We start from the raw sequence: 13,178 nt of genomic DNA, 5'->3' as shown, positions 1-13,178 counted from the left end.
ACCTCCCTTAAAATGACGTAAAATAATCTTACACTAGAACAATTTACAAAATACTGAACGAGGGGTTGTCGCTACAATAGCAACACATGGTAGAATTCTTTATGCGAATTTCGTTAGCACAGTACTGTGGAGGGTAGGTAAGTGGAACCCACCACTTTAGTGAGTGTCGCTGATACAAAGACATGTTCACTAAATAATATGATCAATATATAAGGGGACCATGTTAGCCCCAAAATGTTTGGTCAAGCTCTCCCTGACGGGGACATTCCCCTGCCCTATCCTCCTATTTGTGCCACCCCTGTCTTTATCATAACTGTTTATTATGAACACATTTTGTTGGTGCACATTTGTTTCTCATTTAGAATAAAGTATATAATCATAATTATAAAAATAATATCAATATAGTATTTAAATATTAATATTAAGATTAATATTAACAATCATTTTTATTATTGTTATTATCATTATTAACATTATTATTACTATATGACTGTTATTATTATTTTGTATTATTATTGCAATGAATACGGTACATATTAAAATATAGTAACATAATAGAAATATGTATCGGTTTTTATATAGGTCTTATATAATTATATAGACATATATTTATTATAGTAGTTATTCTTACAAAATTAAGGGTAAACATACATAGAATTGGATTAATAGGCATGTCATATCATACAAGTTCAGCGTTTGAAATATCCATATGATACACAATCATTTTAGCGTGGCGTAACGACGAGTCATGGGTCCGGGGCTAGAAAGTGTCGGGGCCCCATGCATTTTAGTAATCGATATACGAGTGTCACAAAATTGGCAGAGAGGCCCTTTATACTAGAATATCAGCAATACGAACTGTAGCCGTATATCATTATATTAGTATAATTTGATTTGAATTCTACAGTATAGGTGAATTCTAGTAGGCCAAGAATTAAAAAAGGCTCTGTATAAGTAACACAGCATTATACTGGTAGCATGAGGCTTTTCCCCAGACCCATAGGCGTTACGCTACTGTATGGTATTATAAAACTGGACTTACAAATGTTATAAGATTCTTCGGTACGACGTCGTATGAGATGTTTTTCGTTGTGTTTTCGTTCTTAACTGGTCTGATATACGCTGTATATGGTAGTTTTTCGTCCTCCATTAAATGCTTTACAAGATTTCGAATATCAGCATCCACAAAATCTGGAGGAATATATATTTAAAAAATCTTTAAAAATTCAAAGCAGGTAATAACGTTATCAAGTCACATTTAGTCACATAACGGTACAATACAATGTGAGGGTGTCATTCAAAATTATTCGTGTCAGGCAGTTCAGTTGTAAATATTCAAGAAAATATTTATGAAGTCATATTTTAAATTGGTTTCGGTGTTTCTTAAAGTTTGATACCATATTTTATTAAAGGGAAAGTTTAGAGTTAATTTACATAGATTTTTAATGTTTTGAGAGACTTCTTGTAGGCCTATATCCGTTTACAGAAATGACACGAAATCCAACAACATTTATTAGCTGTTTATCTTTAGATGCAATTTTCTCTGGAGTATAATTTCATAATCTGAATACCAACGGTCTTACTTCGGTTATACCTCATCCTAGAAATTTGATTCAAAGACCGATATAAAGCTTATAATGCCATCCATTTAGATGCATCGATACGGTAACTCATATTTCATGTTTGGTACCACAAGACTCGTTCTGCAATAGGACCGAACAAATCAGAAATGTTTTGTTTAAGCTGCATCAATTTGGGAACAATTACAAAATGCTAAAGCATTGTAAAATTCATCCACTACATACATATCTTACGTTCTAGAAAACGAATTCGTTAAGTATGCGACATACTTAACCGTATCTGCATTGAGTATTATTGTGTTTGCGAAACAAAAATAAACCTGCAAAGTGGAATAATTTAAATACGGATAATATCACGTGGTACGAACCGATTAATGATGTGTGTAAATTTTAGTATTGATTTTGTAAATATTTTAACTTTGTTTGATTTGGGATTGAAAAATCATTGACTATATGTCTCATAGAAGGACAGATCGATGATGATAAGTGGGCGAGTACCAGTCGTTAACGACATGGCTATCATTACTGACCTAGGGCAAGTTATCACAGAACACATCTTGAGTGAATTTGTCCAGGGAAATGAAACACATTTATTTACGTTCAATTAGATCCAGCTCCAGTATGATTTGACGAACCCGCTGGCGGAAGAATATTGCATCGTTACGTTCATTTAGAGATTGCCGACGGCTTGACTTCTGCTTGCTCTTAATCAATGATTGTAGAAATGCAGATTAAACAAAACCGTTTAAAACACGCATTTATCACGTATTTTAGAGGAATGTGTATTTATTCCCCATTATCTCCATCTGATATTGCATATTTCATCATCTGTAGATATTAGAATTTTACAGAATCTACTCAGGCTCAATAATATCTAATTTTCCTATATTATTTTTAAGTAGGCCTACTTAGTCCTAAGGAGTATATGGCTACTAGGCCTAATAAAGTGCAAGGAAGCAACACTGTTTTGAGGCATACTTTGGTAATGAGAAGAACTAGCACTTCAATGAAGCATTTAATGATAATAAGGTTTTAAAATATATGCGAAGAATAAATGAGTAAAGAAACCGCAATGCTACTTCTGTTCACATCTGCATTATAGGGTGTAAGATTGTCACATATTTTTCCATATACTTTAATTTCATAACACTCATGTCGTCAACATAGAGGGCGCAGCGGTAGGGATTTGAAGTTTTAATCGAAAGGTTTTGAGTTCGTGCCGTACCTTGGTATACTTATATAAGTCTGAACCTACATAAATTGGCCTATGCCTATTTATTGTATATAGTAGGCCTCTTTCTGTACACGAAAATATTATAGGCAACTATCTGGTAATGGTAATATGGATATACAGAAACAACAAGCCGGTTAATGTATACATATTAATGAAACGCAAAAGAGGAGAAACTTGGTTAAGAATGAAAATAAATCAATCTACCGGAATATGGAATCAGAATATATTGCAAATACAACGAATGTCATAATCACTTGGTCACGAAGGATTTGCGATGAATCCAAGCGTCAGTTAGAGCGATTCTTTAACATGTCTGACGTCACAATTGAAATAGCATTTAATTCTCACATGGTTTGAGATCTAGATACATCTTCCACTATTTATTAGTCGGGACAGCAAGTTTGTTCTCAACGAGATACGTGGCGGTGTATACAGTACACCAGAGAAGCTTGTATTGTACTCTATAAAAGGCATGTAGAAACCCCCAGAAACAACCAAACAGAATAACGCTAAAAGTAATGAAGACGTATTGTAATATACGAGGAAGCTTACAATTGGGGATATGTACACAGACCGTGGTTAATCCCCGCTTTCCACTTTTTTAAGCTATTTTGTCGTACGTCATGTACTTGTACAGGTGTTTACTTTGAATGAATATTTTATATATATATATATATATATATATATATATATATTCGTTTATGTTTTATTTTATATTTATATATATATATGTATATATATAATGTATGTATGTATTTGTATATTATGTATATATGTATTTTTATACAACATAAATAGGGCCTATATCAAATAGTATGTAATGAATATATAAATAGTATTTGATATATACTGTATTTATATCTAAATGCGTTTTATGTAGTAGAATGGATACACGACAATTTTGTTTGACCAATTTTTAAGGTTCTCTTCGGAAACGCGGTCCGAATTTCGGTTCGGATCCGATGTGAATGCAGCTTTAATGAGGGAGGAATCTCTGATTAATTTAACGCAATTATTTTCTTTGTGTGTTTTATTCAAACAACGATATTTTCAAAATTGATATTAAAATTCCTGGTACTATTAATATCTTATTATATTTGATATTCAAAATGTCGCAATATGCGAGAATTCACAAACAATATACTCGTAAAAATTATACTGTATATAAAAGCTTTATCTCATTATCGTAGCATAAAAGGAAACCTAGACATACCGTATGCAAACCGAATAAATCTAGGCCTACCCAATTTTCAAAATAGTTTTTGGTGAAGTACGCGGAACAGAAAAAAATATAATTCTAATAATGGTGGTCAATGTAACATTGTTTTCTATGCGCTTTATGCAGTCCATAATATGGGCCTATATTATATGCCCTATGCCTACTTATTTTATATAACATATCAATGGTTTATCTTACCTGTTGCCGATATCAGCAATGCAAACAACACGGCCAAGTAGGAGACCACCATCATGTTATAACCAGGGAGTTGTTTAAATAGCTTCTCACTACCTGTGGGTAAGTAAGCAGGCTCTGAGTTAGCGAAAATAATGTGAATATATGATTCTCGGGTATAAAATTACTACATGTACAATAATTATGAAACGCGTTTATTAATTAACCAAACAATGGAATCTCGTTAGTCATATTACCACAAAAATTCAGCATCGACAAGTAAATATTTGAAGAGTTGCGGAACTAACTATTGGCGTAGTTAATTGTAGGCATCGAATCGAATTTACCGACGCGGGATACGAACCCGAGTTCTCAAACGCACAGTATGATGTATGACATGACTTCTAGTAGGCACTTGCTGCTCGAATGAATATGTTGATAATAATTCTCTGTTTAGCTCTCTAACGCTGCTCTTTCACTATTATGTAGGGTAACTGTTCTATCACAGGCGATCTTCGGTATTGTGTCCATAATTAGTCGACTGCCAGCAATTGCTCGCTAGTAGACAGATATTGCGAGCTTGTGCTATTCATACAGTCAGTTTATTTCAGAACGATGACTTTGTTGTAGCAGACACAAGTAGGCTCCGGTGGGCAAGTTCATCATACGACTGCGCCATCTTTTCAAGCTTTTCAAGATACCGCCCATTAGATGTGTTAACGATGCCGCAAAATATCACGTACCTAAAAATTTTGATAACAAACGTTGGCCGCTTAATATGCTGTCAGTTCCAACCTATAAATTGCCAACAGTGACACACAAATAAACCACTTGCACAATTATTATTAGAAGAAATAATACATTTATAATTAAGATAGATTAGACGAAACAAAAATGTTATCCGTCGTATATGTACCATAACTCCATTAGTGGAAACAATGTATGTATCGTAAATTTTTGTATAGATTTCACCAAGCAAAAACACTCAATCTATTAAGTATTTTTATATATTATGATATTACAAGAACAAATATATTACAAAAATATCTATATTAATCAAATTGTACCTCTTTTAATATTGCTTTTATTTATAAATATATACAGTATTATATTTGTTTTGTTTGTATGGTATTTTAAGATTAACAATTCCAAGTAAAAATAAATGTTGTTTTTAGGTTCTTTATAGATAGGCCTATACATTTTTAGAAAATTATTGTTTATTACTTTATGATTAATACCTTATAAGTCTATATTGCGCCAAAAAAGCATAGACCAAAAGCATGTTAAAGACAAGACACCCTTTTGGAAAACAAGTTGTCTGTAACGTTGTACTGCCAGAGGTGACGACGCTGCACACTGGTTGCTCCCAAACAAATAGGTAAAACCTGGCTCTGATGCTCCCTGGGCCCTCAATTGTCCTGGTTACTCAATTAAGTAACTTTACTTTTGTTGCTGTAGTTATTACTTTGTTAATGTTCAAACTACACACTTTGTAATGTGTAGTTAATTTGGACGGTGGTTTCCATATTTTGATTACAAAAGAGCACCGCATAATCCATAACTCGCAGCTTTATCGTGCTAAATTGCGTATGATCGTGATCCGCGACTACTCTAGTCGTGTTCACGTCGTTGCAGGAGGCTGAACTGAACCAGAGCAATTAGATAACCCCATACTTTTCCGAAAGATACATGGGTTTTTTAAAGTGCACATAAGCCAGATGTGTGAACTGAACCCCCGGTGTTGTGTCTTTATGTTAGAAGATTTCATTCTGCCAAAAGAATCTTAAGCAAAGCGACCCAGAATCGATATTGCTGTTACTAGTTAGCGCTGCCAGTGGCGTATGTAGACGTCTTGAAATGGGGGTGCTGATGGGGCGGGGGCTCGTTGATCAGAGTAGGTGCGCTAACTTGCAAAATAAGGTAATTATAGGTGATTTTTAACTATTTGCAAGTGATTTTTTTTGGGGGGGGGGGGCTGGGGTGAGTAATTTTGAAAGGGCGTGTGCGCCCACGAGCACCCCTAGATACGCCACTGAGCCGTGCCCCTGCCGCTTGAATGTCAATAGAGTTTTAAAATAACATATGTTTAACGAAAATAATTTGATATCTCATTTCCTGTAGCACTACTCCTTTAAGAGTAAGTCGTCTATCTCGTTGAGTAATAGTTCCGGTTGATAAATTCGATTTTATTAGAATTTGGGGAACAATCAGGAATGGGGAAATGCGTGTAATAACAGATCTCCTGTTGAGGTTCCCCAGCAGTTATGTATTTTAAATGGATTTATTATATCGATTTTAGTGATTATGATATATTGAATCGTTTAAATGGATGCTGAATAACTCATTAATCTCAGTGTTACACATTGTATTTTTTACAGGAAGAGTAGGCAGCTAGGGGAAAAGAACCGAAGACCAGTTCTTAAATTGTAAGCAGTTTTCCAATTTTGAATGTCAAGAGAAAGAACACCAATGCTGTGAATTCAAAGTCATAAAATAGTCATAATGTCTACTTAGATCTCTAATACTTTTTGGACCAAACTCTGACGTAAATGGTATTACTATATATCTAGATATTGATGAAATCCTAGGTGGATTCTTCATAAACGCGAATGAAGAAGCGCTACGGTAATTATTAGCGTCACTTCCGCTATTCCCTTCTATCATCATTATAAGGTCATCCTTAACCAATATGCTGATGTACCTGTACAATAACGGGCCAGTTGGATTCAATGAGAAAGGGAAGATTTTATAATCATATTCTTCAGTAACTATGCATTAGTCCTCGTTCTGTCATCATTTTCTAAGCAATCAATCAGACATTAAACATTAATCTTCACTGGAATATAAAAACAGCTCAGGTGAAGAAACATATCTGACATACACCGAACATCAGTTGACACTCAACTAGGTTAATTACGTGACTGATTGATTATAGTTATAATCGGGAAAATCATTTTAGCTTTAAGAATAGGAAACTACATAATATCCCTCCCTCTAGCTAGAAGTGCAGAAGGTTTCAAAATATGGCTGGGTGTCTTTCATAATAGGTTTATTTTACGACTAGGGATAAACAAATAACCAAAAAACTAAAAGGGAAAACAGAATTATATATTGCGTTAAAAATACCATTTAAAATAAATAAATGACTAAAGCTGAAATAAGCCATCTTATAAGTCAAACAGAGGAATATTGGCCCAATGGTTTTAAACAAAAGTTTCACCGTATTGTAATTTTCTTCTTTATACCACACCCATTGTAGTAGTTATGGTTGATGTTCACATCTGATTTGTCAGAAAAATGCCAACCGCCTCTTAAGCCGGGCACTCACTGAGTCAGACATTTTTAAAAAAACGATCCGTTGCGACGACCGTCGGGCCCAGTGAGTTGGATCGAAATGCGTTGGCTACGTTGAGACTTGGGGATAAGCCAGGCAACGATAAGCCTGGCTCAATGTTAAGTCCGGCTTAACTTTGCCGGGCGTTCAGACCATTGTTTTATTTCCTCCATGTTCAGACTAGCTGGATTAGCCAGGCGTGAGAATTTGTATACTAATGAACCGTAACCAGAAAACGAGTTTCGAAATATTGCGTGTGAAACGTAGGCCTACGTTCGCTCACAGCACACGTAATTAAATGCTGATTGGTCATTTATTTTTACCCGAGGTCAACGCGAGACCCCGCGCAGCGATTAAAGCCCGGCTTAGAAAAGTTAAGTCTGGTGGCACTATTACTATAGGAAGAAGGCCGGGTTTGAGATAAGCCAGTTAGTTCAGAAGGTATATAAACCCGGTGAGTTGAGCCGGGTTTATCCACCTCGTCTGAACTAGGCCAAAGCTAATCCTCGTAAGAGGACGACGTCTCTCTGATACACAATCTCAACCAATGACATTGAAACATATTGAAAGTGAATTATATTATATATTATACCAGTCTAACTGACGATAGCATTCATAAAAAAATAAGTCATGATTCATTTTAATTTCAATGCACCGTCTATTATGAATAATTCGACGAAACTACTTAGGCCTACGGTATACGGTACCTTATGTTAAAAGCATACATCAAAGGAAACGCTGATGACGAACCTTACATAATTATGCGCATCATCAAATATCATAAACTGAATGAAAAATCAATATGAGTATATAAAATGCCTAAATATCTTCCATTTAAAGAGTGGATGTAATGTCATCTAAAGGAGTCATTTCAGAAGTAGTCTGATGGAAAGATTTATTGATTTTCAAATCACTCTGTTGCAATAATTATGAATAATTGTAGATAAATTAGCTATTAAAATAATTTGCGTAGCAATTTTTTTTTATCTTTGTAGGCCTCGTGTACAGTTTATTTCATTCATATGAATTATGGTTTTATTATGTTCAGAATTTTAAGTTTTTAGGAGTGTATTGTAATTATTATATTTTTCTTGGTTGTATGATAAACAATAGGGAGTTTTTGCAGGCTTACGAAAACGATAACTAATACGGTTACGTCATCAATATTTTAGACAACCCTTCCCCTACAATAGCATATCTGTCACGACGTTAGCGATTCATCAGCATATTGTCAATAATGTTTTACGTACGAATGACGTTAATGACAATGACGTATTCTTTATCGTTTTCGTAAGGTTGCGAAATCTCCCTGTAGTTTATTTTATTTGATGACGACAGTTTCTTTGTTTCCGTTTTTCTTTCTTTTCTTGCTAGAAAATTAAATATATATAATAAAAAGTGGAAGTTAGAGGCCAAATACAGATTGTATTTGCTGGGGTGACGTAAGTGGCAATCGAGGACGTGTGGTCCGAAAAAGGCGGAACCTATGATCGGGAAAGGAAGGTTTTCATTGTAAAAACAGCGTGGAGGATTTAAATTCAAAGCTCCACGCAATTTTGCCCTGTCTTTGGTGACACGTTTAAAAGCTAAACATGTTTAAGCCAGAGCTAATGTGCCTAGGTTTCTGACGTGTTTAGCATTAACTGTGCTATACGTATTTGAAATCCGATGTCAAATAACTAAGCACATTTCTAAACACATCAAGTTCCTAAGCACATATATATATGTCTAAACACGTTTAGCTTTTAAGCGTCTCACCAAAGACAGGACAAGCTTTGCGTTTAAATCCTCCCAGCTGCTTTTACAGTGTTGGTTAGGCAAAATAAAAATTAATATTTGTTCAATGATTGACATGTTTTCTGAGGAGAATTGCTAATATATGTGCTCCTGTTAATGCGATATTTTTTATTTCACTTACTTATCTCACATTAGGAATAGTTAATATCGTATATATTTATTCTGATGGGTGACTTCAATGGAGACTAATCGTGTTACACATTATGTGATCTTTTATAAATTCAGCAGAGCCAACTTTGTCCCAGCGGCTTAGTTAGTCTGGTATAGATTGAAAATGGCGGCATTAACGTGTATTACAGTCTTATATTTTCTCGTTTCCATTAGTAACCTAACACCATCATCATTCGTTTGCTTTTATTTTAGTTTTGTGTACATGTTATCACAGCCAACAACGTGTGTCACATGTTTTCATGTGGGTTGGAGAATAAACCAAGTGAATAATCGTATAATAAATCTCTGGCGATTAACTATTTAATGGTTTACACTGAATATTTAATATTCCAAAATTCAAGATGCAGTGCAACAGGTTTATGCATTGAGCCTATAGTTATTAATTAGAGCATATAGACTTACATGTATGTATCAGTTGCGAAATGCTGAACCCTTTGAGTAAAACGGGTGATGACGCAATGGAAAAATTCAAACGAGTTCAATACAGTACAAAAAGGTTACCAATAGAGTACAAAACAACCTAAGAAACATTTGTGTTTGACAAAACAAATATAAAGATGCCCTACCTAAAAAGTAATTAGTTTGAAGAATAATGAACCCTAAAGTTACTAGTAAGTAATAGTAATGACCTTTTCAATGAGTTTAACGCGTAAACTTCTCAATTTAGGCAAATTATGAGAAACCATAAATAAATAGGGCATTTATACGACTGGGATATAGAGAGCAAGATTTGTTTGACTAGGAAATAAAACCAGATAAAAAAAAAACGGCTAGAAGGGTTTCGAAATTATGAAAATGTTTAGAATCTTCGAAAAAAGATGTGTATGGTACAGGAAAACACACCCACGCCACGGCAGCACGTTGGGTTGTAAGTTATGGGAGATGTTCGAAATTTATTATAGAAGGCCTATTTACTTAATAAGGAATTTATATTACAATACCAATTTGCGATTACAAATATTGTTTTAAATGTTGAGAGAGTAATTAAACTTTAACTGCTAATAAGCCCCAGAGAGAGAGACAGGATCTCTCTGAGGTACCGGGAATGAACAACAGAAGAAATTAGGAAGGCATTAACAATCATTTTTGAAGACTAATATTATTGGTTGTTATCCAATATTTCCCCCATTTACATACTTGAGCACGAATCTATGTCATCAAATTACAATCGTATTAATATAACATAAGCTATTAGTCAAATCTTTGAATATCATAAAGTTGAATATAATGACATTTACATTGACATTCTGATTCAAGAGCCAGGTATAATCTGAGTTCATTTCATTCGTTAACGTGTCTGACGTCACGATTTTGATATAGCCCTAATATCACACGTGACTAGATTGCCAGAGATCTATAACATACGCCCTCTTCTGTGAAATATTTTAAGATTGCTGGATCTCGAATAAGATACTTATTATATGGGTAAATCCCATATACATATATATATATATATATATATATATATATATATATATATAGGCCTATATAGGCCTATATATATACAATAATAATAATAATAATAAATCTACCGTAAACCATGCTTTTATATTCTTTAAATCAATATCATCAAAATGCATATATGTCGATCAATGAGCTAGACAACCATCATATTCATAAATGTAATTGCAAGAAGCACTTTGCATTAAGTCGTGATGTTAGTCTCTATTTTCACATATACCTGATGTGCATACAATATTGTTTGTACAAAATTGTGTACACATTATGAAATATATACGTTTTATCGAACCATTTTATGTCACATAATGTTAATAGCATATGGTTTCATATATTTGTATATATATATATATATATATATATATAACTATATATATATTTGCATGTATACAGATAATAATCAGAGAGCTTGGCAATGACTGACAGCTGCAAAACATTTGCTCATTTGATTTAATTAATATGTATATGTATATATATTTATATATATGTATATGTATGTATGTATATGTATGTATATGTATATATGTATATATATATGTATGTATATGTATATATATATATATATATATATATATTATATAAATCATCAAAGGTACATATACAGTGTTAAATAAGGACATGATGGAACATTGTAGGCTACCCTGTAGCTTTTCAACGATTAAAGTCAACGAATATTATATTTATTTAAAAGTGTTAACGGCTAACTTCGTTCAATATCATATATATACATATATATATATATATATATATATATATATTGAAATATAATTAAGATTTCAAGATCGTTTGGAGTAGAGTGGCCGATACCGTGGTAGAGCTATATATACAAGTTATACAGAATTTTGTATGTCGGAGACAAACAATATAGAGAGGGTTGACGAAATATATTCGTGATATACGTCAACACTTTTTTTTTGTTTATCTCCGACACATACTTTTAAATACATATACATACATATATATATATACATATACATATATATATATATATATATATATATATATAGATAGTATTATTTTTAAATAGCAACAACTTAGTACAGTAACTTGTTATTTTACCAGTTTCGTAGTCTTCCTAAATATATATCGCCAAGTTCATAAACACAGCTGTTCACAATTGCATGACATATCGAAACTATTGGTATACTTTTAGCTAAAGTGTCCTCACCATTTTAACATCTGTCCAAAAAAAAAAAAAAACTGGCTCTTAATGGTAGTCGCAAATAATCTATGTTTAGTCGCCGCAAACATAGCGATGCACTGCTATAAACGTACCACAAGCTACTTTGTAGCTGACAAAGTAATTTGCTTTCTGGAGCACACTTGGGGTTTCAAAGAAGAACACTTGTAAGTTAAAAGATGGTGCAGTTATCTAATTTGTTCCGGGAAAATGTAATCTTAGAAAAGATTTTAGCTGCGCCATTAATTTAAACTTTGGCTGACAAATTGAATAAAATATAGCAATATATATCGGAGACAGGCAATATATATTTTCATTAATCATTCCACATACGGGTTACTTAAGGTCAAATATTTATTGCTGCCATCACACTACAGCGGTTCAATAATTGCCACTAACTGAACACTTCGAACTGTATTCTGGTATTATACCAGGCTTATGCAAGACACTGAAAATGCTACGCGATAGTGAACAACGAGGTTTGTCACATACTGTACCGGTATATCTGGATAAACGCCAAATAACGATACCGGGTTAATCAAACGCGTTGTATGAAAGATCTTTTAACATTATTATTAGTATACACTGAGTCTATAACAGATCTATATTATAGGCCGCATACCTTTCTATGATCATTGCATAATCTGTAATTTTACTCTGTTTTCAATTTAAGGATTTGCGTATTAAGACGTACGTAAATTAACGAAAATTGAATTATTTCAATATTTGTCTAATTGGACGATGGTTATTTACTGTATATGACAATGGCGATGATGCTGATGCTAATAATAAGATTACATAATCACAAAGAAGAAATTGGCTTTTTGGTCGGCTACAGTTTCGACAAGACAGCTTTCAAAACATAGACCATCAAATTTAATAATTAATTAATCAAAATAGGCATATGTTTTCTGAGATTTTTCGTTGATCAATTTTCTTTTTCTTAATTTACTTTGTCAGATTTGCCTTTTCGCTGTAGGCTTCAAATTGTATGTTGTTATATAGACTTGTTCTCGAAATAAATTTAGTGG

The 13,178-nt window shown here is 33.3% G+C and overlaps 1 protein-coding gene across 4 annotated transcripts in view; it reads right to left on the bottom strand.

Moving 5' to 3' along the window:
• Nucleotides 1-13,178, bottom strand: part of LOC117109830 (neuronal acetylcholine receptor subunit alpha-5-like) — a 44,329-nt gene that overhangs the window by 5,012 nt on the left and 26,139 nt on the right. For 3 of the 4 annotated variants that reach the window (XR_004445602.1, XM_033252263.1, XM_033252262.1), the window contains 2 exons: nt 4,232-4,324; nt 1,043-1,191 (listed from right to left, as the gene is read on the bottom strand). Coding sequence is in view for 3 of the 4 variants with exons in the window: in XM_033252263.1 (XP_033108154.1) it covers nt 1,043-1,191; nt 4,232-4,286 (204 nt within the window). In the remaining variant the exon portion in view is untranslated. Of the gene's footprint in view, nt 1-1,042; nt 1,192-4,231; nt 4,325-4,464; nt 4,777-13,178 lie in introns of those variants that run through there. The other variant, XM_033252261.1, reaches the window with a different exon arrangement.

Source organism: Anneissia japonica, unplaced genomic scaffold (assembly GCF_011630105.1).
Source record: "Anneissia japonica isolate Jap-2015-1 unplaced genomic scaffold, ASM1163010v1 scaffold585_len4108843_cov191, whole genome shotgun sequence".
Lineage (NCBI taxonomy): Eukaryota > Metazoa > Echinodermata > Crinoidea > Comatulida > Comatulidae > Anneissia > Anneissia japonica.
Note: the sequence above shows the minus strand (reverse complement) of the source record. Positions and strands in the feature narration are given on the sequence as shown.